The 26,753-nt window shown below is 44.8% G+C and overlaps 2 protein-coding genes across 4 annotated transcripts; both read right to left on the reverse strand.

Annotated features, from left to right (window-relative positions):
- LOC121139262 (interferon alpha-inducible protein 27, mitochondrial-like) lies at positions 1–9,152 on the reverse strand. 3 transcript variants are annotated; one of them, XM_040742571.1, is made up of 7 exons: positions 9,113–9,152; positions 5,281–5,424; positions 3,667–3,810; positions 2,788–2,919; positions 1,635–1,664; positions 633–794; positions 1–233 (listed from the first exon to the last, which is right to left on the reverse strand). In XM_040742571.1, the coding sequence occupies exons 1-7, from the start codon at positions 9,135–9,137 to the stop codon at positions 151–153; spliced, it is 720 nt and encodes a 239-aa protein (XP_040598505.1). In that variant the 5' UTR covers positions 9,138–9,152; the 3' UTR covers positions 1–150. The 3 variants fall into 3 exon arrangements, with proteins under 3 accessions (XP_040598505.1, XP_040598506.1, XP_040598507.1); XM_040742572.1 differs by lacking the exon at positions 9,113–9,152 and adding an exon at positions 8,109–8,134 and having other exon boundaries at positions 5,281–5,384; XM_040742573.1 differs by lacking the exon at positions 5,281–5,424.
- A 2,418-nt stretch (positions 9,153–11,570) lies between these two features.
- On the reverse strand, positions 11,571–13,162 carry LOC101838467 (interferon alpha-inducible protein 27-like protein 2A). Its single transcript, XM_013112167.3, has 4 exons — positions 13,045–13,162; positions 12,899–12,928; positions 12,247–12,408; positions 11,571–11,792 (listed from the first exon to the last, which is right to left on the reverse strand). The coding sequence occupies exons 1-4, from the start codon at positions 13,049–13,051 to the stop codon at positions 11,704–11,706; spliced, it is 288 nt and encodes a 95-aa protein (XP_012967621.1). The 5' UTR covers positions 13,052–13,162; the 3' UTR covers positions 11,571–11,703.
- Positions 13,163–26,753: the final 13,591 nt, after the last annotated feature.

Raw genomic sequence — 26,753 nt, forward strand, 5'->3', positions numbered from 1 at the left:
TGGCAACAAATTGGTTTTATTTCTTATTTCCAATTGAGCACTTGGCCTTGGCAGACTCTTCCCTGGGATTAACTTCACTTGGGTGATGAAACTGGAAAGTGTAGCCTCTACCTCCGGGTCCTCTCCTGGAGCAGAGAAGGACTGGGAATCTCAAATGCCAATCATACGGGCCATGAGAGAAGACCCTGCAGAGCTCAAGAGTAATTTGGATGACATCGACAGTCCAGCGGCTCCTGTGGAAGAAATAAAGGATGAAATACATGAAATGGGGTGAAAGTATGGGTTCAGAGAGGGTCATAGTTGGCAGGGTCACTCAGGATGGCCTGAGGTACAGGTCTCACAATATCAGACTTATTTCAAAACTCTCCAGGATCTGTGTCTAGCACAGTTACTTTCACAAGGAACTGTTCCCTGCAGGAATTCTAGGGGAAATCAATCCAGTGGCAAAACACCCCCTCTGTAGGGAAGAAGGCTGGGACCCAAGTGGAGGTTTGAGCCCCAGGTAAACTGGTCAGGGATCCTCCCCTCCCTCCTCCACCTCCCCTGATAAAACACAGAGGGAAGGTAAAGCTGGAACTGAGAATCTGGGTCCTGTGCTGCCCTCCCTCTAGTCCTCCTGCCATGACACTTACCCACTGACTGCAGAGTGGCCACCAAGCCACCAGCCGCAACTCCACCCCCATTCGCAATGGCTGACAAGGACATCATCTTAGCTGCTAGAGAGGAGGCAGCAATTCCTGTCCCTGTGAAGCCCACAGCACTCAACACGGGGGGCACAGCAGCTACAGTCATGGCTGTGGGAAGAGCAGCTGTGTCAGGTGATTTGTGAAAAGGGAACCCCAACATACTGGGTCAAACATGGGGACCTGCTGGGGTCTGGAGGAGGAGGGAATGAGCAGAGAAGCCTGGGTCAGGGCTTTCCCTCTTCCCTCTAAGGTCTCGGCAGTGAAGCCCAGAGAGCAAATGTGGAATATGAGGCAAGAGGCAGGCTTGAAGCAGACGACCAGGCAGGAGTCAGGAGCCAGAGACAGGAAGAGATAGATGTTTGTCCCTGAAGATGGAGTCCTGGGCAGCAAGACCTTCAGTATAGGTGAGGTTGGGGCCTCAGTGTCTGCCTAGGTCTAATGACAGGATCTGAGAGTGGCCGAAAGTTACTGTTTCCAGAGGATCACAACTCTCCAGGAGACAGGAGATGCTGGGGCTGGAGGAGGCATCCCAGAGCCCTTCTGTGTCTCCACTGAGCAGCACAGAAATGGTCCCTGCATACATTGTCCAGTACATTCCTACTCTCTGCTTACCTCAGCTCTGCAGCCCTCTGGAGCATCTATAAAAGAGCTGAAAAGCTCATTTTTTCAAGGAAGCAATTAGGAGCTCAGAGGAGTTTGCATGCATTCACCAGGCTAAGGTGACTAATCTCACACAAGGCGGTGTGGACCTTCTCAAGATGTGCCCTGTGGCTGCTTACCCTCCCTCCTTGTTTCAGGTCCTTCTTTCTAGACACTTCCTCCATCCCATCTTCACCTTTGCCCCACCACCTCCAGGGAGGCCTACTGGGACAACATGGGCATCCTCCTGGCTCCCTGCATACAGTCAGGACTTGGCGTAGACTGGCACCCTTCCCTGAAGATACTTACCTCCCCCAAGCACAGCAACAGCAGCCTTGGCTAGAAACAAAAAGAAAATCCTGTGAGAGGATTGCCACTGTCCCTTGCCCATCCAGCTGACAGGAAGGAATGAGCCCTGTCTGTCCTTCCCTGAGAGAGAGGACACAGGTGGATCTGACTGCCCTGAGCAGAGACTGGAGCTGGATTCTCGAGAACTCATATATCTCAGGTGGATTTGCTGTGTTCTTGAATATTTTGCATGCTTGCTGTGAGCCTGCTCTGGGGAAGGGTGTCTCCTCTTATCATTTCTTTTCTATGCCCCGCATAGCAGGGTAGGTTCAACAAAATAAAACCAAAAAAGACTGGTTGCAAGCATGTCAGCTCATCTGAAGGCCACAGGGCAAGTCACAACTTATGGGGGTGATAAAATTCAGCCTGGGGCTCCTCCCATCATCACCTCCACATCCCTATTGTTTGCAGAGCTCTGAATCTTCTTTCTATTTCCTGTACCTAGCAGAAGGAAAAGCCCTGTAATTCCTCCTACCCAGGCCCTTGGAACAAGGATCCCTTCAGGTCAGTGAGGAATAATATTGGAGGGCATAGTGGATTGTACCAACAATTTTAGCACTCAGGAATCTGGCAGGAAAATTGCCACAAACTTAAGGGCAATTATCCTGTACTAAATACATAGTGCCTCAAAACCTATCCTTAGGAACACAGTGAGCCTCGTCTCCAAAAGGGGAGGGAGACAATGTTATCATCTGCTGAAGCCATTAGAAACATTGAAGGAACTTAACAATGCCATAGAGTACCAACTGAAGTATGAATACATGCAATGAAGTTCTACTCAATTAAAATTATACCGAACTTACAGGCATCGGTGACACACGCATTTAATCCCACACTCTGGAGTCAGAGGCTGGCAGATCTCTGTGAGTTTGAGGCCAGCCTGGTGTACAGAGCAAGTTCCAGGATAGCCGCCAAAACAATACAGAGAAAACCTGTCTCAAAAAACCAATGTATGTACATATATATGGTACTGATCTTATATCATCTACTCCTGTGGATTCATTAACTATCTGTATTTCTGACAATCTGAATGGAAAGCAAGCTGTGCCTTGTCATCTTTCTCCACTAAGAATCGTGGCCCAAGGAGGAGTGTCTGACATGCAGGGCCACTCACCTGCAGTGGGACAAAGAGCCAAGACAGAGGCAGGGCATGCCGATAGGATGGTGCCAACCTTCAGTGCTCCCAAGGAAGATCCAAGTGCAGATGCTCCAGAGCCCAGGGCAGTCTGGGCTAACAGGTTGAGCCCTGGTGGGAGAAGGTCACAGTTCAGGAAGGGGTCAGAAGCCCAACCCCCAAGAAATGCTTGCTGTGGAGTCTAGAGGACCTGTCCCCCCTGTGTGTCTGTCCTGGGGACAGAAAATAACACTAGCTGCACAGTAGGTGGTGTATGGATTTAGAAGTCAGGGTCTCCTGGGTTTTTCTAAGGACACGGGATAGTAAGAGCCTCATTCTTAGTGTGAGAAGAGCAATGGAATGAACCAATGTCATCCCTTGTGAACTAAGAGCCATGCAAATGATAAAAATTGTCTGCAGAAACACACATCCTGTGACACCAAAGGATGAGGTTTGAGGTTGAAAGAGAAGACATCTGTGAAAAGAATACATAAAGAAAACTGGAGGGTGGCCCCTACAGAGTGGAGAAAGCACAGAAGTGGAGAAACTTGTGGAAATCCACACCCTGGCCTGTAGATCCAGAAGGACAAACATTTAGCAAAGGAAAAAAAAAAGGTGAATTCTTGGGACATGAGAACAGAATACAAGGCCCAGCTCTAGACACCAGGAACCAAGTTCTCAGAGGAAGACCTCATGAAACACATAGCTCTGAGTTTTTAGGGACTTGAAGTCCAGGACCATACCGAGTCCTTGTCTCCTTCAAGGCTTTCCCAGAGATAAGGCCATGATGGATGTGTGACAGTGGGCCGCTAAGGGCAGGATAGTGCATCACCATAACAATCCCTTACTCCCCTTCTAGAACCTTCCATGGGCACTCACCCCGTGAGCCAGCTAGAATGGTGCCAGAGGCTGCCCCTCCAGCTTTGACCATGGCCATCGAAGCTGTTATCCTTGAGACAATGGAGGCCATCTGTGCACCTGTTGCAAACAATGCCATGGAGAGGTTCCAAACAGGACACACACCTGGGAAAAGAAGTGGAGTTTTGAGGAGGAGGTTGGGGACCCAGAGCTGGGGTTCTACTAACTAACGTGAAAACCCTGAGGCTCCAGGGTGGATAGGGCACCTGGTCAGAGTTGGTGGGAACAGTGGGCCTGTACCAGCCTTGGGATGCAACATCCTGCACCTGTTAAATAGATGGGGAATCAGGAACCATTTTAGACTGCAAGTGATTTGCTCCATGGCTGAAGGTTCCATGGCAAGGACGTTAGGCACAAACCAGCCAGGTCCGGCTGCTTACAAATGGCTTGCTCTCACTATGCTACTCCTAACACTTGGAGCTTATCTTTCCTACTTTCTAGCCTACAGGGGCAGTACGGGCTTTGGGTCCCTTCCTTCTAGGGACATACCTTTGAAGATAGGTGCCTTCAGGAGAACAAAAGGAAGATCGGAGAACGGCTGTACACAGGTCTCCTCCCAACATTTTGTTTGTTTGTTTTTTACTTATTTTTAAACAAGACTCAAGCCATCTTTAATATGCCAAAACCAAATCACTTTATAAAAATGCTGAACACATTTAAAAAATCAACTTTGGACAACGGACACAGATTTTAAAAACACGCAAAGACAATAAATACAGCAACGCCATCCAGTGGCTTGACCCTGCAAAATCAATGTCTGGATCCCAGTATAATATCTTTAAGACTTCAAGTATTCATAAAAAATATGCCTAGCCATGGTCCTCTGTGTCTTGGTCTTCTATATCTGAATGCTAACGCATTCTCTCTGTCAGTCTCCACATTTTCCAACTACAAATATCCCATGGTTCAACTGAGGCATGTCTAGCACTGGACATCAATGTTTACATTCAGGAAACACAGGAATAGGCAACAAGTAAAACAGAAAAATCTATTTGACAGAGAAGAAGAGAAAAGAAAAATGTGTGAGCATGTCATTGAAGAAACTTCTAGAGCAAGGCAAGACGTGCTCAGCAGCAGTAGCCACCTTTAACTGTATATTACTATACTAACAGATCTATCCTGCTATACATCTTACAGGGCAAAACCTGTTAGGATAGTAGGGTCTAATCTGTCCCACAGAGTTGAAAGCAAACCCCCAAAATCTTCAGCTCACTAAGTTGTCTTAGAGATGAAGAAACACGTCCTCCAGGACACTAGTGAGGGCATCACTTGTGGCAAGCAGGAATCAACATTTTTGCTCTCTGACTCCAAGCCTGGATTAGCCTCCTGAGTCTCATGCTGTCTTTCATTCCTCCTCTCAACTTCTAAGGGCCCTTACCACCAAGGCTAGGGATTTCAGAAAGGAGCTGTCTCTCCCCTGGCCTTACCCAAAGAACATTTCCTGCATATGCAGAAATGACACCTACCACCACCACCAGCCCCATCCTCCCACCCACAACACCCTTTAACTTGGATGCATTTCTGGAAAATCAAGTTCTTTTCACACTGGAAAATCCACTGTGACTGAATACATACCTAGAGATGGATGGCAGACAGTGAGTTGTTTTCCTTCTTCACTGGTCTCTCCAAGCCTGAAAAATCCACTCTTATTGAAGACACACCCAGTGACCCAAGGCAGCCTATTAGAGACAGATGTTGTTTTTTCCGTTCTCTCCAGTCCTGAAAAATCCATTGTGGTTGAAGAATGCAGGGTGATGGAAGGCAGCCAATGAGATAGGTTTCATTTTCCACGCTCTCTCCAGGTCTTTCTGGGTTTCGAAGATTGCCTAGTATTCTGTAACTGAGGCATTCTGAGTGTTGAGGTGTTTGAAATGTATTTTTTCATATTACTCCTTTGCCAGGGTTGTTCCACACAACCCATGACACTGATACTGTAGAAACTCGAAGTAATAAAACTGACGCTATGAAGACTTACTAATACTCTTGCTTAGGAAATAGTAAGTTACAGTAAAGGAGTGCTGTTTCCAGTAGGACTGGATACTACATGGCATATATCCAGTTTGGATACATACAATGAAAAAGAAAAGTCTATACCACAATTGATGTTTAGGGTCAGTGAGACAGTTTCTGAAATTGTTCACCAAGATTGATACACACCCCTCCAATTAAGCTACATTTCCATAGCAACAGGCAATGCACAAAGAGGATGTGGCTACCAATAGAAGATTTCCCTGCTTCTTTCTTTACAGCGTAGGCTTAGCATTTCACACATGCTGTCATCTTTAAGTCTCTTTCAGTCCCAGCCCCAGTGTACACTGTGAACACTTTAACTGAGACAGGAGTCTGCAAATCTGGCCCCTTGAGCACAAGGGAGGTTTACTCAGTGAAGAGATTGACAGAGATACTTCCTAAGTACATAGTGTTGTTCTTTTCAAATGTTTGCTACCCAGGTCTGCCACAGGCCATTATCATATTTTTAATTGTTTAAATTATTTATTTTATATGAATTGGTGTGCAGACATCAGATCCCCAGGAACTGGAGCTACAGACAGTTGTGAGCAGCAAGTGGGTGCTGGGAATCGAACCCACATCTTCTGGAAGAGCAGCCAGTGCTTTTAACCACCTAGCCATCTCTCCATCCCCATTATTTATTATAGAAGTGAAATTAAAATTCTAGGTGTCAACCCCCAGAAAAACTTTCTGATGGAGGAAACTCATTTTTGCAAAGCCTAGGAGAAATACAGACTCCAGAATATCTTTTACTTTTGTCTATGATTTTACATGTGCTAATTGCATTCTTTCCAAATCTGTATAGGGAATTCCCCACTGTGTGTGTGTGTGTGTGTGTGTGTGTGTGTGTGTATCTCATGATATCATGAAAACATTCCCAATATACTGTTCATTTTTATCTGTGGGTTGTCATGGTGGTGTCTCCTCCTTAGCTGTACTGTCCAATTGATATTAATAATGTTAGGCTCTACAGAGCTTTTATGAATAAAATAAATACAAAGAGATACTGCCAAACTCAGGGTTGTAAGTTCCCATTAAGAACTGTCTTGGAGTACAGCTTAAGAAAACAGCTGTATTTCGCCAGATGCCAAGATAGCCACATAGTGTGTACTTATTTAAACTTCAAGGTAGCTTTAGATTAGACCAGGTGCCTTGCTAATGGTTTTTAAAATAAACTATTGCCAGAAAAATACAATCTTATTTACAAGTAGCCAGTGGTCTGATTTGTTGAGTCAGGGTAAATACTTTGAAGCAACTGAATTGCAGTGCCAGGTCTAGATGATAAGGGAGGTCAGTTGAATAACTCTTTGCACAAATTATTAACCTCAATTTTATGGCTGTTCTTCACATTCACCACTGGGAATGAAGATTCTCTAACTGTCCAGGACTACAAAAAATAAACTAATTTCACAGCCCCTACAAAGAGTTACCAGATACACTTTCTAGGATCAGGTAACATTCAGGAAGGAAAAACACATTTTAGTTTATTAAAATACTTTTAATGTCACCGTGCCTTGGAGAGTGCCATATGAACTCTTCTGTGCTCCTGCCCCCCAATCCCTGCCCTATAATTCTTGTGCCAGGGGCCTCTCAGCTGAGTTGGCTCAGCTTCTCTCTCTCTCTCTCTCTCTCTCTCTCTCTCTCTCTCTCTCTCTCTCTCTCTCTCTCTCTCTCTCTCTCTCTCTTTCTCCATCCTTCCCTCCCTCTCTCCCCCTGGACAATCACTCTTTGTAAAGAAACAGAAATAGTGTCCAGTCCAAGAATGTCTGGCTTTTAAGTCTATTTCTTCCTAGCTATTATTTATCTGGGTTTATTACAACTCTTTTGCTATCTTTTACTTAAAAATGGTATGTGACCTTCAGGTGTAATGCCTGAAAGATTTTGTTGGTCGTTATAAGCCGTGAAGAGCAAACAGAGACAACAGAATTCAACATGAGGGAATAAAGAGTGAAATCATCAGGAAAGTTGGTGCTTTTTCTTTTTTTCCTAATCTCAATAGAAAAATAAAGTGTTAGTTTTACAACAATGTGTACTCTTCCTCCAAAGCCTGCCCACAGCCCAGAAGCTGGTTCTCCATGGGCTGTGTCTATCTGGTCCACTTGCAGAATTAAACCTTTGCTGATAAGAGGTCAGGGGACTTGTTGGCAGACCAGGACTCAATGACAGTTGGGACCTTGCAATGCTTCCTTGAGCTGCCCTTAAGAGGATGTTCTTTAGTGTGGGGATGGGAGTCACGGTTGTCTCCTGTTGTTGTGGGAATGTGGCCTAATTGGGGAAGGGGTGTCAATCTTGGTGAACAATATTGGAAACTTTCTCAGGGACTCTAAACATCACTTATGGTATAGCCTTTCTTTTTGTACAGTCTATAACAGACCTGGTTATATATCACATACCTTCTAGTCATATTGAAAGCAGCATTCCTTTAGATAAATTCTACTTAGTGTAACTTAATATTTCCTAAGTAAGATTATTAGTTAATCTTCATAGCATCTGGTGAAACATAAGAAGAAGAATAAAATTTCTCTACTAAGTGAGGGGGGTTACATGATCAGAAACTCAGACCCACGAACAGCAGCAACAGCATCCCATGGGCAGCTACTCCCTTACACACAATCTTAGGGTGTGCTCTGGCCATGGAATCCCAGACCACACATGTGCCAATTAATTCTACCTAACCAAATGCAGTCATTGTCTTCTCAAGGTCCTTTGTCTTGAGATAACTTTATATAAAAACTTAGTGTGCAAAGCAATCTCTGTAGCTGTGGAAACCCTACTGAGACTTATAGCCTCAGGATTCCTCCTCCTATCTTCTCAATGCCTTCAAGTCTCCTGATAACCTCTGGTATACTAAGTAATGTGTATAGCCATGGGAACCCTGCAGGCTGGGACTTGTAACCTTGGGACTCCCCCTCCCCCATCCTGTTTTTCTTTAAAAGTGCCTTGCTTTTGTGGCTCAGGGATCAACTCTCCAGTCAGAGTTGAGCCCTAAATAGCTAGCTGGTTTTCCGGAAATAGTTGGATCTTCTTGTACTTGCATTCGGTGTCATTAAGCTCTGGGGTCTTCTCTGAGTGGGCATAACACATCTATTTTATTACTTCAAGTTTCTACCACATCACTGTCGTGGCTGGGAGGAAAAGAAAAGAAATGAAACTAAAACAAAGAAACAAACAAAAAGCTTGGCAAAGAAGTAATATATTACAATACATTGCAAACACAGTAACACTCAGAAGTCCTCAGCTACAGAATAGTAGGACATTCATTGCAACTCAAAGATCAGATAGAGCAGGAAAAAGGACACTTATCTGATTGGCTGCCTTCCACCGCTTTGTTCTTCAGCCACTGTGGGTTTCCAGGACACCAGAGAGCAGGGAAAACGAAACCTATCTCATTGGCTACCTTGGATCCCAGGGTGTGTCTTCATCCAGAGTTGATTTTTCAGGCCTGGAGAGAGCTGGGGAAAACGAAACTTATTTCATTGGTTGCCTTGCATCTCTAAGTATGTCATCAAACAGCATTGGATTTTTACCACTCTGAAAGGAACTGAATTTTCCAGAAACACATCCAGGATCTGGTAGGGGTTGGTGGGAGGGTAGATTTGTGGTTGGTCGTGGATGTGATTTCAGCATACTCAGGAAATCTATACTGGGCAACGCCAGGGGAGAGGCAGCTGTTTCCTGAAACCCGTAGTCTTGGTGGCAAAAGCCCTTGAAGGCTGAGAGGAGACCAGTGTACAGTCCCTGTCACCCTCCATTTGTTCTCATTAAGACACCATCAGCCATGGAGGAAATCACTTGTAGTGTGGGAAATGGTTCTTCATTTCCCATCAATTTAACAGGTACAGGGTTTTGCACTCCAAGCCTGGGACAGGCCCACTGTTACCACCAACTGTCACCAGGTGCTGTATCCCTCACCTGATGTTCACTCCTATAAACCAAGAGGGACCAGAAAAGCAGTGAACAACCAGTATTAGTTTTGTCATGCAGTCAGGCCCAGGTATTAGAAAAAAATCTCCTATAATTAGAAGAATTTGAGGACAAGAATGGGTCTCAATTACTGGAGATTGATCAAAAAGTTAACAATAATTATGGTTGTGCAGAGAAAAAATGCAAAGCAAAAGATTGACCTGTGCGGTAGCTGTAGTGCTCAGAGAGACATATAGAAGAGATCCCAGAGGGGAAGTCAGAGACACCAGGAAAGGGGACAAGGGCATCCCGTCCTATGTAAATGATTTCAAAGGGGGCGGGTGTCCTAGCTCAGGTACTGGAATCCTGGAAAAGGCCAGTTGCCCATCTATTCAACACAATTGATCCTGTTTCTGTAATAGGGCACTACAGCCTTGCTAATAAAAGAAGTGGACAAATTGACTTTGTGTGAGGAACCATTCATATCACCATTTATCATGTTGAGGTCCTTTTCAGGGGGACCCTAGAGAGGGTGATTAACCAATGCCTGAATGACGCAGTATCATGCCCTTTTCCGGGAGCAGCCCACACCTGATTCTGTAAAACTTTAGCATCCTGCTGCCTTACAGTAACCCAACAGAGCCTCTCCATCCTTACCTGGAAGTGACTCATGCAGTCCAAGCCACTGGACCTGAGCTAACAGATATGCACACCCAATCTTCTCTCTCTCTCTCTCTCTCTCTCTCTCTCTCTCTCTCTCTCTCTCTCTCTCTCTCTCTCTCTCTCTGTGTGTGTGTGTGTGTGTGTGTGTGTGTGTGTGTGTGTGTGTGCTCCCCTGATAGATTTCTGCATGCCTCTTCATGTCCCTTATTTCTAAATTATTGCACCCTTCCTACATGGGGGTTCTGCTGACCTCTTGTTACTAGGAGCTTTTAGCTAAACAATTCTCATCCCCTCCTCCCAGTAACACATGCATGCAAGCTCCTGTTCTCTGTCCATCCTTTGTCTAAATGCTAATTCCTGTTTTTTGCCCACCCTGTGCCAGAGGGCCCTGGGAATGTAGGCTTCTACCTTGGGGATTTTCCACCATGCCTGCCTTTGGTTTTTAACACTCCATCATTGTAAGAATAAACGCCGTTCTCCTTGTAAGAATGAGCTGCTGTCTGTCTTCATTTTACATCCTTAGCCCTAAGCCTGGGATCCTTGTGAAGTGGGTAGCGCCATAGCTGCCAACACACTGGGGGGCTTGCTACACTAAATCTTTTCATAAGATCAGATCCCAGCCTCTGTATTACCTGAAAGTGCCTGGTCCCTCTTACCACAGTACACAGTGTCCTATGACAAAATTCTTTCACAAATGCCAGAATCCTCCTGCCTCAAAGCCCTTTGTGTCATTGTGGACTCTGTGCAACACTGCATTTTGCATCACATGGGTGATGACTCCCACCTTGGGTGAGTTGTGGTCAGGGTCCCAGGACGTAAGGCAGGAATTTCAGGCTCATTTTCAATTTTATACACATTGTGTGGTGGTGACCATTTTTGATTCGATCTCCTTCCCAAGGCACTAGATTAGCCCAGGGCATCCCTGGTACAGTGGGGTAGCTATGTGCTGCTCATAGCCCTGCACATCCAGAACCATTGATGAAGAAGGACCAAGAACTCTGGGGTCAATAGTCTAGGCTATCTCTCACCTTTATCCCAGGATAGCAACCTCTGTTAGCCCAACCTTTAACCTGTAACAAATGAGGTACATAAAGACCTGAAAAGTCACCATGTCACAGAGACCATCTTCACTAAGGCAGGGACCACCTAAAGCCTTCATTCCACTGAATGAGCTGACCAATCTGTCACCTCCCTTTGATCTCCTGCCTGAGTCTGTCTTAGGAAACATGAAGACTTGAAACTCCCAGTCCACAAGTCCCTAAAAGAGTCACCACAAGCAAAGACAGGCATACAAGCATATAACCTTTATTTTTCATCTTTCTCTGACTTCAGTGATGGATATGGGGATCATCATGTGGTACACTGTCTTCTGGATATTCCTTATAGGCAGTAGGTTCAACTGCAGAAGTGTCATCAGTAAGTTCAAAGCAAGGCCAGAAGAGCTGCCCCAACAGAGCCAGCCCCAACAGAGCCCAGGATGATGTTGGATGATGTAGAGAGTCCAGCAACCCCTGGAAAAGAGACAGTGCCATGACACTCAGTGCCCTGAGGCTTATATATGCCCCACTGCATTTTTTGAACCTCAGGGGTCTCCTTTAGATATAGATATTCAAAGTAGACAAGAAGAAGACAGATTTGTATAAACTGAGATACAGGAGGGAGAGATCTCCAGAGAGGAATGTCCCCTCCACATAGCAGGACTGAGAGGGACACACTGGAGAAGGACACCCATGTAGGGAAGATTCAGAGCTCAGGTAACATGCATCTTGGACCAGGGCTCCTCCCTGCTTCTGCCATCCAGTGCCCCTTCTGTCTGCACCACACCCCAACCGCACTCACAATGAATCAGATAGTAGCGACAGAACTAGAATAAACAGGTCCTATAAAAGGTGGCAGTGTAGGGAGAGGAAGGGAGATGCCTTCCTTGGTTGGGTCTCCACTCATCTTGCCTGGACTGGCACTTACCCACAGACTGCAGTATGGCTACCAGGCTTCCTGCTGCAACTCCACCCCCATTGGCGATTGCTGCTGCTGACATCATGTTGGCTGCTATGGATCCCGCTGCAATTCCTGCCCCAGTGAAGCCCACAGCACCCAGGACTACGGGAGCAGCAACGACAGCTCCAGCTGTGGGGAAAGGAGTTGGGTAGTGTGGACTCAGGGGAAGTCACACTCAAGAATTCCTGGACTGTTTGAGGGGGTCTCTCTATTCTGGGCATCAGGGGAAGGGTTCCAACAATAGGATAGGGAGCCAGGTGGAGGCAAGGAGGTCAGTGGAGGATCTGACAGAGCCATGGTCTTACCAAGGTGTGTGACACTGGGAAGTCATCATCCTCCACTGGGCCTCAAGCTTCTCATGTGTCAATTAACTACTGAAGTTTCAGGAGCTGCTTCCCCCCACCCCCTTCCTTCAATAAATTCTCTACTTTTTTCTCAGCATTTATAAGGCCTGAAGGAGAAACTAGGCAGGAAACCATAAGTTCATCCTTGGACTGAGTGAGCACAGCTCTGGCCCTGGTGCTTCACTCAGGCAGCCCAGCAGAAGGCAAGAGCTGGGGTAAGGCCCACAGCCAAGCACAAAGCTCCCACAGCCTCCCAGCAGGTGCAGGAAACATACCTCCTCCTAATGCAGCACCGATGATCACACCTAGGGAGAGATGGGGAGGGGAGAAGAGATTAGAGTTGACTGATGTCAGTGAGTTGTTGGTGGGTTTGTGTCAGGGAGCCCAGTTCCCAACCCACAGTAGGGTGAGGGCTACCAACCCAACATGTTGAGATGTCTTGGTAGCTGGTAAGCTTAGGTAGTGACTTAAATCTGAGGAGAGAAGGAGGGACTCTTCCTGGTGAACCAATAGGGTCATGACCACTACTTGCAATGAGTCAGAGTCCTGGGCAAAGTTTGAAAACAATGAGGAAGTAGGCACGTGTCCCCTACTCATCTGCCTATCTCTGAGTACATGGTGGTTTCCCTTAGATTGGTTTTTGTGCTGACTGATACTTAACCGCCCCCCATCTTTATCTCTCTCTCTTTCCTGTGCCTCTCCCTCATTCATACACACTCTCTCTCTCTCTTTCTCTCTCACACGCAAAAACACACTCAGACATACACAGTGACACTCTCTTTTCCTCTCTGTCTCTCTGTCTCTGTCTGTCTCTCTCACACACAGAGTCTCCTCTCTCTCACACATTTACACACACACACACACACACACACACACACCTCTCTGCCTCACATCTCCCACTTTATATTCCGCTCACAGTGTATCTTTACAGGGATGGGAATATGGGATGGAGTGGGTGTAGCTCAGGAATGGTGCCACTGTAACCATTTCAACAGATCAGATGGCGTGGAAAGGGATGCATTATGGCTCTTGGGAACCAAAGAATACTGAGTGTTACAGTTTGGATGGAAAGGCATTCTGGCACTCAGGAGTCACAGAATACTGGGTGTTACAGCTTGGATAGAAAGGTATGCTGTTCCTCTGGAGGTCAGGAATGTCACAGGTCACAGTAAGCATAGCAGCCTACAGCCCTGTTTCAAAGAGAGGCTTCCCCAGTGTATCAGCTCGGCTCTGTCAGGGGAGGCTTTCCCTGGTGAAGATGTTACAGTTCAGCTCCATTCCCCAGGAGAGTGTAACAACTTCAGTTTGTCAGGGGAATGCTTACCCCAGTAAAAAGTCTTACAGCCCTGCTCTGCTCTGCTCTACCCAGGGTCATCTCTACTCCGGTGAAAGAAGGTCTCACCCAAACCTCATTCAAGAGATTTTTTGGGAGGGAAGAACCCAGCAGAGCGCGAACAGCCCCAAGCAGAGCAAACACAGAGTTTATAGAGGGCTTCTTAGTTGGTGGAGTTTTTCCAGGGAGGGGAACGGTCAGATTTCAATCCCTTAATTTAGGATGGCTAGATCTGCTTAATGATTGGTTAGTTTTCTGCACAGGGTTAGGGTCAGATTTGGCTCTGGTTTCAGGGCAAAGTGTGTTTCTTTCTCTGGTCCTTTTTAGCCTTTTGACTGCAATTTTAGGGGCAGGGTGTGTTTCTTTCACTGACTCTGATTCCAGGGACAAAGTGTGTTTCTTTGGCACTGGTTTTAGGGTCAGGGTACATTTCTTTGGTTCTGGTTGCAGGGCCAAAGTATGTTTCTTTGGCTCTGCTCTGGGTGTGTTTCTTTGGTTGGACCCTTTTCACTACATCCTCCCTTTTTTGTTTAATAAAACAACTGGGGTTTGGAAAAGGGTCGGTGTTATCATTGGACTACTACCTGCTGAATTGGGGCATCGAGGTTCATGGGACAGTCTTCATCTTCTTTTTGAATGTTTCCAGGTGTTTCAGCTCTCTGGCTCTGTAGCAAGGGACTGGTAATCCTGCAACAGCAACTGGTTGAAAGTCTGGTTAGAAACCCTATGAACTTGTTGGGATCGAGACAAGAAGTTTGTAAGCCAGGGTGCGACTAGTGGGATTAAGAAAAGTGAGAGAAGAGGGTTTCAGAAAGGTAGCATCCAGTTCTTTATTAGACTATCAGTGATCCACTGGCCAGAGGCATCAAGCTGTTCCTTTAGTTTGTGAAGGTCTCTCTGAGGTTGCTGAGTCTTATCTTTTACTATGCCTGGTTGGCTAACACAGAAGCAACCTTCTCGATAGCCTGAAGGGTGAGGATAGTCTGAGCTACCTGCTGGAAATCCTGGATGGATTGCGAGGAAAGCATATGGTATATATTTAAGGAAGTAGTCAGTCCTGTTGCTCCAGTGGCTATACCTGCAATTATGATCAGGGCTGCCAGAAGAGATATGACCTGAATTGCTCCTTTGTCAAGCCATGCTGCTATAAATTCTGTGATGAGAATTGACGAGGGGCTCTTCACCAGGTACCACCCCTCATTTAGGGAAAAGGAACACCAGAGTGTAGGTCCCTGATGGGTGGTCAATGGTATACTTGTGTGTCACAGAGAATTGCAAAGTACTGTGAATGTTTGGACATGGGGCAGTGTGGTAGTACTAAGCATTGTGGTATTATTGCAATCTGCAGAATCCAGAGTGCAAGCAAGGTGTGTTCCTGGGGAGTTAAAGCAGTCTGCCATACTGAAGACAGAGATGTGGGAGAGATAAAGGATGGTAGTAATGTTTGACTCAGAGCAGTTTACAAGTGGCAAGGTAGGAAACTCTGATAAGACATTGGATAAGGCCACAAATAGTTGTGAGTTTGGCCCAGGAGGCACACACAACAAGCGTTCTTCAAAGCAGTTAGGCAAGGCATTATTCAATAACTGATATGTAGAGATTAAGGTCTGACAAGAGGTGGTATGACAAGGATGGTGATCAGTATTGTCAAAAAAAAGGGGATTGGGAGGGCTTCTTTAGAAGGGCTCTTAGTCAGAGTAGAGCCAATAGCAGGAGTTTTATCCAATCTGTATGTAGTTCTTGAGAAGTGTGATAAGAATATTTTTGAGGGAATGATTAGTTTGTTCACCTTTGCCTGAAGACTAGGGATGGTAGGAGATATGAGATGCTAAGGGCTTTGGCCAATGCTTTTAGAATTTGAAAGGTAAATTCAGCGTCATTATCCAATTGAAAGGAGGTTGGAACACCTAAAAAGGAGATCAGAAATTGTCATCTTTTACTAGTGGTGAGAAAAACTTCTACTCATTCTGAGAAGGTATCCACTGGGAAAAACCGTATCTGAAGCATTAAGAGTTGAGCTGCCAGTCTGATCCAGGGAGGGATCCCCTGGCTTGATGAGTGGGGAAAGGGAGACTCCGATGCCTAGAGGTAGGCTTAGAAGTTTGACAAATTTTCCAAGAAATAGTAATAGTCCTTAGATCCTCGGAGATAAGACTGTAAATAGGTTTTAATAAAGTGGGACAAAGCCTGACTCTTAGGGACAGGCTAAAATTTGTTGAGTACCTGGAGATGATGATGGAAGCATGGGCTATAAAATAGAGTGCCCTGTGGCATGTGATAGGGACCCAGTGCCCTGAGAGTCGCAGCTCTAGCTGCCTCATCCGTTCTCTTATTTCTCTCAGAAATAGGACTGTCCAGGTGAGTTGGGTAGAAATGTGTGTGTCTGGGTCAGTCCAAGTAAAGGCAAAGATATCCTGTGACAGGGGGGTCCAGAGGAGTAGAAAAGAAGGCATCCTTGAGGTCACTGAAGAGAAATGAAAGGTTTCTGAGGGGATGGTGGAGAGGAGAGTTTAAGGGTAAAAGACAACTAATGCTGAGTTGATAAGGCAGAGATCCTGAACCAAGTGGTAGGCTCCATTGTTTTTTTAACTGCAAGTATGGGGTGTTAAAGGGGAAAGAAGTGGGGTGCAGGAGATTGTAGGAAGTCACAATCTCGGGGGAAGTTTAAGTCCCCCGAGACTTTGGAGTGAAAGTGGGTATTGAGCCTTGGTTATATATTTGGCGGGGTTTTATAGTCAGACGATTACAGGGTTGTGATGTTTGGCTATAGAGAGGTTTGGTGTGTTCCATAGGTGAGGATCTACCTGAGAGGTTGGTAAGGGTAGAAGTGTACAGATCATGTGGTTTGGAGGAGAAGGGGAACGGCTGATGAGCCTGGGGTCAAGCGATGGGGGGAACAAAAGAAATAAAGACTCCTATTTTAGTTAGGTCCCTTCCCAACTATGGGATGACACAGGTTGATATCTCTAGGAATGGGTACAGGGGGTACCCTTAAAGATACAGCTAAGTGGTGGGGTTTGGTGAGCCTGCTAAGGCTGTTCCCCTATTCCAACAATAGAGATACAAGGAGTGGTGGGTCCCCAGAACTTCATCAGGACTGAAAAACTGGCTCTGGTGTCCAGAAGGAAGGAGATGAATCACCCTGATATTGTGATAACTACCTGAGGCTCCCTGTTGGAGATGGTGGTGGTCAGGCCAAGGGAGTCCAGGCCTCCTCAGTCATTCATGACCAGACCAAGGAGGTCAGATGAAAGGTGATCTCGGGTTGATGTCCTCATGTCATAAGGGACATGGGGGCAATCAACACTCCACTGTCCTTCTTGATGGCACCTTGGACATGGTCTGGGTGGTTTATGAGGGTTCTGACAGGCCTCGGCCCAGTGACCCTCCAGACCACATTTGAACAGAAATAACTCATGGTTTGCAGGGGGTTAGGCATTCTCATAACCTTAGGGTGTTCTTTTCATCCCCACCCCAAAGGAGATTTTTCCAGACTTCAGCAAGTTTTACAGAAGCTGAGATTGGCATGTTTCTGGTCAAGCCAGTTATATCTTTAGCAAACAGAACATACCTGCCTGCCTGCCTGTCTGCCTTTCTTTCTTAGTTTATTATGTATTTATTATTTATTGGTTTTTCCAGACAGGGTTTCTTTGTGTAGCCCTAGGTATCAAGAAACTCTTCTCTGTAGACCATGCTGGCCTTGAACTTTTGTTGTGCCAGGTTTGCAGAATCCCAGACACTGACCCAAGGTGTCAACACTGATGAAAAAGCAAAAGGTTTCATTTATTGTTCAAGTTGGCCAGCTGGATCTCTTTCCATGGCAGAGGAAATGAGAAGATAACCATCCAAAAAGAGAAGCTTTTAAAGGGGCAGACCATAAGGTTGAAGGCCACAAAGTTCAGGGTTTCCATGGCTACTTAAGGTCCTAAAAGTACAGAGTCAAGCGGTAACTATATATTTTAAGCAATATACTTTTGAGTAAGATAAGACAGGGCATGGGCTTACAGGCTTTCGGGATCATGGGGTCTGTCAGCTATCCCCAGGGCTGAGAGATCTTTACTACTGGAAAGGGACCTTTAAAACCAGCAATTAGCAAAGGAATGTTAACAGGAGTGGTGGACAGTTACCTCCCTTCTCTGAGAGCCTGGGCTCAGGCCCCAGACATGGAACTCCTGATTTAAGGAGTTGAATTTTCCATTACCATTGGAAGTTCCTTTTCTCTGTATAGACTTAGGGCCCAAGTTTTAATTTTAATTTTTGGTCCCACACTTTTAGATGCCTCTGCCTCTGCCTCTGCCCTCTGCCCTCTACCTCTGCCCCTGCACCTGCCCCTGAACCTGCACTTGCCTCTGCCTGTGCCTTGGGGTACGAGATCTTAAAGTGCAGTTTTCTTTTTCTGAAATGCTGGTGTCAAATCTGGGGGCTGGATAGATACCGGCATCATGATACGAATAAGAAACGCTCTCTCTCATTTTCTGAAAGAGCTCACATAAAGCAGGTAGAGTTCTTCCTTACATGTCTCATACATTTCACATTGCAGTTCACTGGGCATACAATATCCTCTGGGATACACAATTTAATTATTAATGAATTATCCTATTACACACAGTTGGGAGACATCATGGGCATCCTGTACCTCCAGGCTGTGTGGAAAGGGAATTGTTGGGGCCTCTGATAGCAGACTGCCACTGATTTCAAATTTTCTGCTTCTTAAGTCAGGTTAACTATGGGAACAACAGACCTTGGCCGGAGACCCACTTCTCCATCAGCCTGGGAGCAGGCAGCTTTGAGACAATGTTTACTGAAAAACATGTTTACTGAAAACAATCCAGTGCCCTAAGAAATGTTTACCAGAGCTATAAGTTCTTGATAAGGGCTCCCTCACTGAAACACCCTGACTTTGATCTTTCCAATGGCTAGACACCTCATCCTGCCCCCTGCTGCTACTGCCTAATCTGGTGTCAGGGATTTAACTACCAGCCTGGAGGAGGAAGGGTGAGTGTGTTTGTGTACACGTGTGTACATGTGTATGTGTGTATGTGTGTATGTGTGTGTGGCAGAAGCTTTTCTGTAGGGAAGCGTTTCTTGGGAAGTTCTCTTGAGCCTTCTTGGGCAGCATAAAGTTTTCTTAATGCAACCGACTGGCCTCTGTGTCATCAATCCCGACACCCTGGCCACATTCTCGGATACAGGCTGCTCAGCGGGAGCAGAAGTTAACTTCTCAATGAATTTTTCCATTTTATGTATGTTATCAAATTGATAGCATAAACTTGCTCATGTCAATTCTTTATCATCCTGTTCTATGATGCAGTGATGCATTTTAGTCTCAGTGAATTTTGTTTCATCTGTTTACTCCATAATTAAGCTACCAATATAGCATAATTTTCCATTACTTTCTTTCTGGTTTTCTTACTTGTGCTCATGTCTTCTCCTTTTCTACTGGAGATTTCAGGTTCCTCATTTCTACATGAAATAATCCACGAGAAAGATACAGAAAACGAGGCTGATTAAGCCAATTAATTTATGTTTTGACCCACAATCAAAAGTAGGCTCATGCCTCAGAGCCTCTTGGTGCTGAATCTTAGGGGTATAGCATTTTTTTCCAGACAAATTTCTCTGTGCAGTTTTGGAGGCTGTCCTGGAACTTGCTCTGTAGACCAGGCTGGCCTAGAACTCAGAGATCCACATGCCTCTTCCTTCCAAGTACTGGGATTAAAGGACTGTACCACCACCACCCAGGTGAGGTACAAAATCTTTAGAGACAAAAACAACAATGGCATTAGTGACAGACAAGGATCAGAGTAACCCTGCATTTATTTTGACAGAACATAGTTATCTCAGACACAGCATGACAATTTTGATTTATACCTGTTTCAATTATCTTGATTATGTTTAGTTCGTATAAACATTAATTATTCTGGTTAATGCATCTGGACCATGGTCAGAGTCATGGAAATTCCAAATGCGTTCCCAAGGCAGAGGTGTCTATTAGGGAATAGAAGGTTGAGGAGTGTCTGAGCAAACACAAAATCAGTCAGGACAACATGGCGTTACTTTAGTCTCTTCACGTACAGTTCCTTGTAGTTTTCACAATTAGGGAGTTTCTAACATCTCCAACTATTATATTTACACATTCTTTTTTCTATGAAGATTACTTAATGTTTTAGATAATTCAGCCATATAGAATTGGTGAAACTTTCTATCAAGTGGTATTTTCCGTGAGTATAAATTTCATTCTTCCTATATCTTGTAATTCTCTTTAGTTGCATATTGGGTATCATTCCTAAGAAGAAATTGGTCTGACAGACTTTACGTGTCTTAGATCTTTGGTTCATGCTCTTTCCTAGCTTTGAAGTAAAGGTTGAGGGCAGGTTAATTGGCTCAGCAGATGAGGACACTTGCCGACAATCTGGTGCCCTTAGTTCAGTGCTAAGGACCCACTCCTGTCTCAGACACTTGGTTGATGGGATCACATGTGCTGCCCAGCCCAGATGTGGCCTGTAGAAACTTTAAAGTTATTACCCAGAAGTAAAACACACACTTATTCAAACCTAGGAGCACTGTTTTACAGGTGCCACCACTGTGTGGTTTGCAAGCAGACAGAATTTTCCTGAAATAAAAAATGCCTTATAGCAAGCAAGGGCTATACTGTGCCTTGGTTTCTTTTGCACTGGACTATGAGTTACTGACCTTTCAGAAGGTAGTACTGATACTTTTATCGGTCTGTATTATCAGCTGCCAGAGTCATGGAGGGATTAAGATATATATATATATCTTAAGCCCTTGATTCAAAACAGTTTTTGAAAAGCAACCAGGATTTTCTGTTGAATAATTTATCGTCTGAAATCCTAACTAGTATGAATATAAGCAACTGATTTGTTTTGTCACCTGTTTTCAGTACTTTTGAGCATGTGCTTATTATTATTATATAATTTATTTAACTTTATTGTATGTGCATTTGTGTGAAGGTGTCAGATCCCCAGCAACTGGAGCATTGCAAGCCCCCATGTGGGTGCTGGGAATTGAACTTGGGTCCTCTGGAAGAGCAGCCAGTGCTCTTTAGCACTGAACCATCTCTCCAGTCCAGCCCTGCATGTGCATATTATAATGTGGGATGTTTCAATGTTCTTACATTTGTCTTTTTGATGATAGTCTGTGTCGCACCTGCTGTGCGGCCTGCATCCGAGAATGTAGCGAGGTGGTCGGGATAGATGACACAGAGACAGGTCGGTTGCTTTAAGAAAACTTTATCTTCCCAAGTCAGCTTAGGAGAGAGCTCTCAGAAGCAATCTCAGGAGAAGTCTCCCCAAGAAAAAAGGCTTCCCTTTTTAAGGACTTTTGCCATCCATTTACATACCATTCTTTCCACTTCTCACCCTCCTGGCTGGTGGTTTAATCTCTGGCCCCAGAATCGGGGAGACACCACAGGGGGCAGGAAGAGGCATCTAGCCATAGGAGGTGTGGAAGGCATGGTATTTCAGTGAGCCAGCCCTTATCTGAGCCCTATCAAGCTTTAAAGCACTGAATTGTTTTCAGTAAACATTACATAGATGCCTGCTCCCAGGCCGAAGGGGAAGTGGGTTTCTGCTCAAGGTCTGGTGTCCCCACAAGTCTGAGCAACATATGATGTAAGAAGGGTGTGCTATAGGCCTTTCCTCCAGGCTTGATATGACCATGGCTCTTCTGAAGCAGAGCGGTCCTGGGGACCTACAGAACCGCTTCAGAACCTCTGGTTCATGGTCCCATCAAGGAGACAGATAAACCAACACTGGTGATAGCTGTGTCTATGGTAACAGGCTGTTAACAGTCCCTCATAAAGAAGAGAAACTCCTGACTTGTAACTCCATCACCCTTGACCCAGCTGTGTATAATCCTAGCAATACTAAGGGATCACAAGGCAGAGAACTTTGCCAGGAGTGGTCTTTTTGCATTGCTCATGCACCTGTAAATAGCTTTGCACCAAGCTGAACTTGACAGATTATGAGCTGCCATGTGGGTGCTGGGAATTGAACCCAGGTCTTCTGGAAGAGAAGTCGGTACTCTCAACTGGTAGGTCATCCCTCCAGTCTCTTGCAAATTATCTTTTAACTTTATTTTTCAGAAGTGTGCTCTCATGTGACTTTGAATTAGTATTTTTATTGCCTACCAATTAAACTTTAAAGCACACAATAAGTTTGTAAGCATCAAAACAGTGTGGTATTGTTGCTAGAAGAGACAAATCTTTGAAGCATCACATGAAATTTCAGAACTAGTGTCCTAGTACACACACACACACACACATACATACATGTATTATAAACATACATGTATACACACATACACACCAGTACATGAGTTTTGAGCAGAAAAAATGGAATACCAAATCAATGATAAAGTAAAGATCATTTAATAAATGGTGTTGGAATAATGGTCTAAGACATAAATATCTATGTAAAATATTCAGTTTGCCAAAGAGTGGAATTGCTGGATCCTGTAGTAGACTAATTCCCATTTTCCTGAAGAACCTCCATCCTGATTTCCAAACTGGCTCTACGAGTTTGCACTCCCACCAGCAACATAAACTGTCACTGGTGTTTTTGATTTTAGCCATTCTGACAGGAGTAATATAGTATCTAATAATTGATTTGATTTGCATTTCCCTGATGGCTGAGGATGTTGAGCACTTTCTTAAGTGTCTTTCAGACATCTTAGATACCTGTATTGAGAATTTTCTATTTACTTCTGTACCCCACTTTTTAATTGGATTATTTGGTGTTTTGGTGTCTAGCTTCTTGAGTTCTTTGTATATTTTGGAAATCAGCCCTCTGTCAGATGTGGGATTGGTGAATAGCTTTTCCCATTCTGTGGGCTGCCTTTTTGTCTTGTTGACTGTGTCCTTTGCCTTACAGAAGCTTCTCAGTTTCAGGAAGTCCCATTTATTAATTGTAGATCTCAGTGTCTGTGCTACTGGTGTTATGTTCAGGAAGCAGTCTCCTGTACCAATTCGTTCCAGGGTACCACCTACTTTCTCATCTAAGATGTTCAGTGTGGCTGGATTTATGGTGAGATCTTTGATCCATTTGAACTTCAGTTTTGTGCATGGCAACTAGATATGGAATCATCTGCAGTCTTCTGCAGCCAGCATCCAGTAATGCCAGCACCATTTGTTGAAGATGCTTTGTTTTCCATTGTACAACAAGGACATCTGTTCAACCATGTTCACAGAAGCATTATTTGTAATAGCCAGACTCTGGAAGCAACCTAGATGCCCCTCAACGGAAGAATGGGTGGAGAAAATGTGGTACATCTACACAATGGAGTTCTACTCAGCGGAAAAAAAAAACAAAGGAAAGTTGAAATTCACAGGCAAATGGAAGGAACTAGAAGAAACCATCCCGAGTGAGGTAACCCAGTCAAAAATGACAAACATGGTATGTACTCACTCATATAGGAATTTTGGACATAGATCAAAGGACTAAGAGCCTACAATCCACACAGCCAGTGAAGTTAGGAAACATGGAGGATGATAAGAGAGATATACATGGGCCCCCAGAGAAAGGTAAAGAGAGACCATCTTCTGAGATAATTGGGATTGTGAGGGGAGAGGGGAGAAGGAGTTAGGAGAAAGTAAAGGGAAGAAAAGGAGGGTAGAGGAGGATATGAGAGAGCAGGTAGTTAGGGTCAGGGGAAGAATAGAGGAGAGCAAGAAAAGAGATACCATAATAGAGGGAGCCATTATAGTTTTAAAGAGAAATCTGTCACTAGAGAAATGTCCAGAGATCTACAACGTTGACCCCAACTAACAATCTAAGCAATAGTCGAGAGGCTAACTTAAATGCCTGTCTGTGATAATGAGATTGACGACTACCATGTATGCCATCCTCCAGTCTTCTTCCAGTAGCTGATGGAAGCAGAAGCAGACACCCACAGAGAAACACTGAAGTGAACTCTGGTTCCAGTTACAGAGAGGGAGGAGTGATGAGCAAAGGGGTCAAGAGCAGGCTGGAGAGACCCAGAGAAACAGCTGACCTGAACAAGAGGGAGCACATGGACCCCAGACTGATAGCTGGGAAACCAGCATAGGGCTGTTGCAAACCTCCTGAACGAGAATGTCAGTTTGGAGGTCTGGTTAATCTATGGGGCCTCTGATGGAGGATCAGTATTAAACTTAGTACATGAATGGACTTTGGTAATCCACTTCACATAGGATACTCTCTCAGCCTAGACACACGGGAGAGGGCTAAGGCTCTGCTCCAAATGATATGATAGACTTTGAAGATCTCCCATAGAAGGATTCATCTTCCTTGGGGAGCAGAAAATGGATGGGACAGGGGGCTGCTTTTAATCCCAGAACTCAGGATGCAAAGGCAGTCAGATCTCTGTGAATTCCTGCTCTACAGAGTGAATTCCAGTTCCAGGACAACCAGGGCCACAGATATGCACCTGCCTTGAAAAACCAAATAAATAAATAAATAAATAAATAAATAAATAAATAAATAAATAAACAAATAAATAAATAAATGGAAAGAAAATATAATTCACAAAGTAAGTTCAAAATAAACCTAATAAGCTTTTAATCTCACTAGAAGTGCATGTCATTGAATAATCCCTTCTATTTTAATCTGTCACTAAAAGTGGGTTTGTTCTTTGATTTTGTTTCATTTTGCTATGCTGGAGATGGACCCCAAGATCTCACCAGGGCTAGAAAAGAGCTCCAATGTCGAGCTACACTTCCAGCCAACAGCAGCTGCCTTTGATGACAAAGCTAAGTCGTGTTAAGAATAGATGAGCAAAGGTCTCCCACAGGCTTGTAGGAGAGTGTAAGTGTGGTGGTTTGGATGAGAATGGCCCCCACATGCTCATACATTTGAATGTTTGGTTCCCAGATGGTGGAACTGTTTGGGAAGGGTTAGGAGGTGTGGTCTTGCTGAAGGAGGTCTTGTCACTGGGGATGGGCTTTGAAGCTTTAAAAGCACATAGCTGGCCAAATTACGTCTCTTTCTCTGCCTCCTGCTTGTCAATCTGACTTCAGCTCTCAGCTGCTGCTCAAGTACCATGCCTACCTGCATATCTGCCTGCTTGCCTACCTGCATGTTTGCCTGGCATACCTGCCTGCATGTTTGTCTGCATACCTGTCTGCCTACCTGCCTGTTGTTATGCTCCCAGGCATGATGGTCATGGACTCACCTCTGAAACTATAACACTGATAAACTCTATCTTCTATTAGTTACCTTGGAAATGGTGTTTCTTCACAGCAATAGAAAAGGAACTAATATAGAAGTTAGTGCCAAAAACTGAGTTATTGCTATGAGAGGCTCAACCATGCTGTCTTGGGATGAATGTAGGAAACACTGGGACTTTGGACTAGGAAAGTTCTTGAATGATTTAAGCGGGTCGACTAGGCCATTCCCAGAGAAGCCGGGAAGACAGTAGTGCTGAGAGCAATGTGGATTATGGAGAAGAGCCCAAGAAGTTGTATAGGAGAAAAATATTAAGAACTGGGCTAGAAACCATTCTTGTGATATTTCAGCAAAAGTATGTGACTGCTCCCCCACACGTTGTTCTAAGGGTATTCCTAAGTCCAAAGGAACAGCCTGTTGAATTAATTTTACTGGCAGAGGAGATTTCAAGACAGCCCCATATTGATTCTGTTGCATGGCTATTAGTGACCATTCTACTGTGGGTCTACAGTTAAAAAGAGCAAGTCAGTAAGACGCACCCTCCATGGCCTCTGCATCAGCTCCTGCCTTGAGGCTCCTGCCCTGTGTGAGTTCCTGTCCTGACTTCCTTTGATGACCTTGATGTGGAAGTGTAAGCAAATACACCCTTTCCTCTCCAAGTGACTTTTGGTCATGGGCATTTCTTCATGGCAATAGGAACCATGACTAAGACAGAAATATACCCTGCTTCGGGAGAACAGGAGCACTGGGCTGCAGATTCATCTATAGGATCATATAACAAGAAAATACTGGTGCATAGCAGTATCAACATTTCATGTTTTGCAACTTACAGAAGCCAGCATTAAAATTCACACCCTTAAAGGAGAGGCTGGGACAGTGAGCTGGCACATGGCCACAGGGCATTCTGGAAGGGCAAGTGTGTGGAGACAAATGGGAGTCAGTGATAGAGCTGGAAGCAAATGACTAAAAGGAACGATGAGACAATTTAGAGAAGAGAAGTTATGGAGGTTTCTAGATCTGAGACAATATTTGCATAAGCAACTAAATCCAAAGTTACAGAAGCAGGTTCTGAGAATGGAATATTTTGCCTTATTTATGCCTCAATAAACGTGATGCAAAGGAAACACCATATAGATCTAAACAGCCAGTTCAGTAGAAGGAGCCATTTACAAAGCACCATGCGCATGTAGTCAGAATGGGTTGGTGGTGGCATATGTTACATGGGACAGAGGTTAAAGGACATGCTCCTGGATGTGAGTAGAGTTTCCTCTGCAGGACACTGCTGAAATCAGATACATTTGTGTCGACCAGAGTTCCGGAGAGCAGCTGTACTTTTGTCTGAACCCTTGCTGAATATGACTAACTCTTTTTAAAAATGATTTGTCTATTTTTGTTGGTATTTTGCCTGCATGTGTGTCTTTGTGAGGGTCTCTAATGCCATGAAAGTAGAGTTATGGGCAGTTGTAAGCTGAATCCATGTCTTTTGGAAGAACAGCCAATGCTCTGAACCATTGAGCCATCTCTCTACCCCTGATTCATTGTGAGTGGGGCTGGGGTTTGGTGCAGGCAAAAGTGGCACTGGATGGCAGAAGAGGGGAGGAGCCCTGGTCTAAGATGCATGCTACCTGGGCTCTGAAT

Source organism: Mesocricetus auratus, unplaced genomic scaffold (genome assembly GCF_017639785.1).
Source record: "Mesocricetus auratus isolate SY011 unplaced genomic scaffold, BCM_Maur_2.0 Super-Scaffold_15014, whole genome shotgun sequence".
Classification (NCBI taxonomy): Eukaryota; Metazoa; Chordata; class Mammalia; order Rodentia; family Cricetidae; genus Mesocricetus; species Mesocricetus auratus.

Coding starts and splice junctions, on each gene's coding strand:
- LOC121139262 (XM_040742571.1), bottom strand. CDS start 9,137: ATGAAGACACACCCTGGGATCCAAG. Junction 3,811..5,280: donor TGTCTGCCATCCATCTCTAG/GTATGTATTCAG, acceptor TTCTTTTCCCAG/GTGTGTGTCCTGTTTGGAAC. Junction 2,920..3,666: donor CATTCTAGCTGGCTCACGGG/GTGAGTGCCCAT, acceptor TTCTCCCACCAG/GGCTCAACCTGTTAGCCCAG.
- LOC101838467 (XM_013112167.3), bottom strand. Junction 12,409..12,898: donor CGGTGCTGCATTAGGAGGAG/GTATGTTTCCTG, acceptor CTTTCCCCACAG/CTGGAGCTGTCGTTGCTGCT. Junction 11,793..12,246: donor AGCCATACTGCAGTCTGTGG/GTAAGTGCCAGT, acceptor TCTCTTTTCCAG/GGGTTGCTGGACTCTCTACA.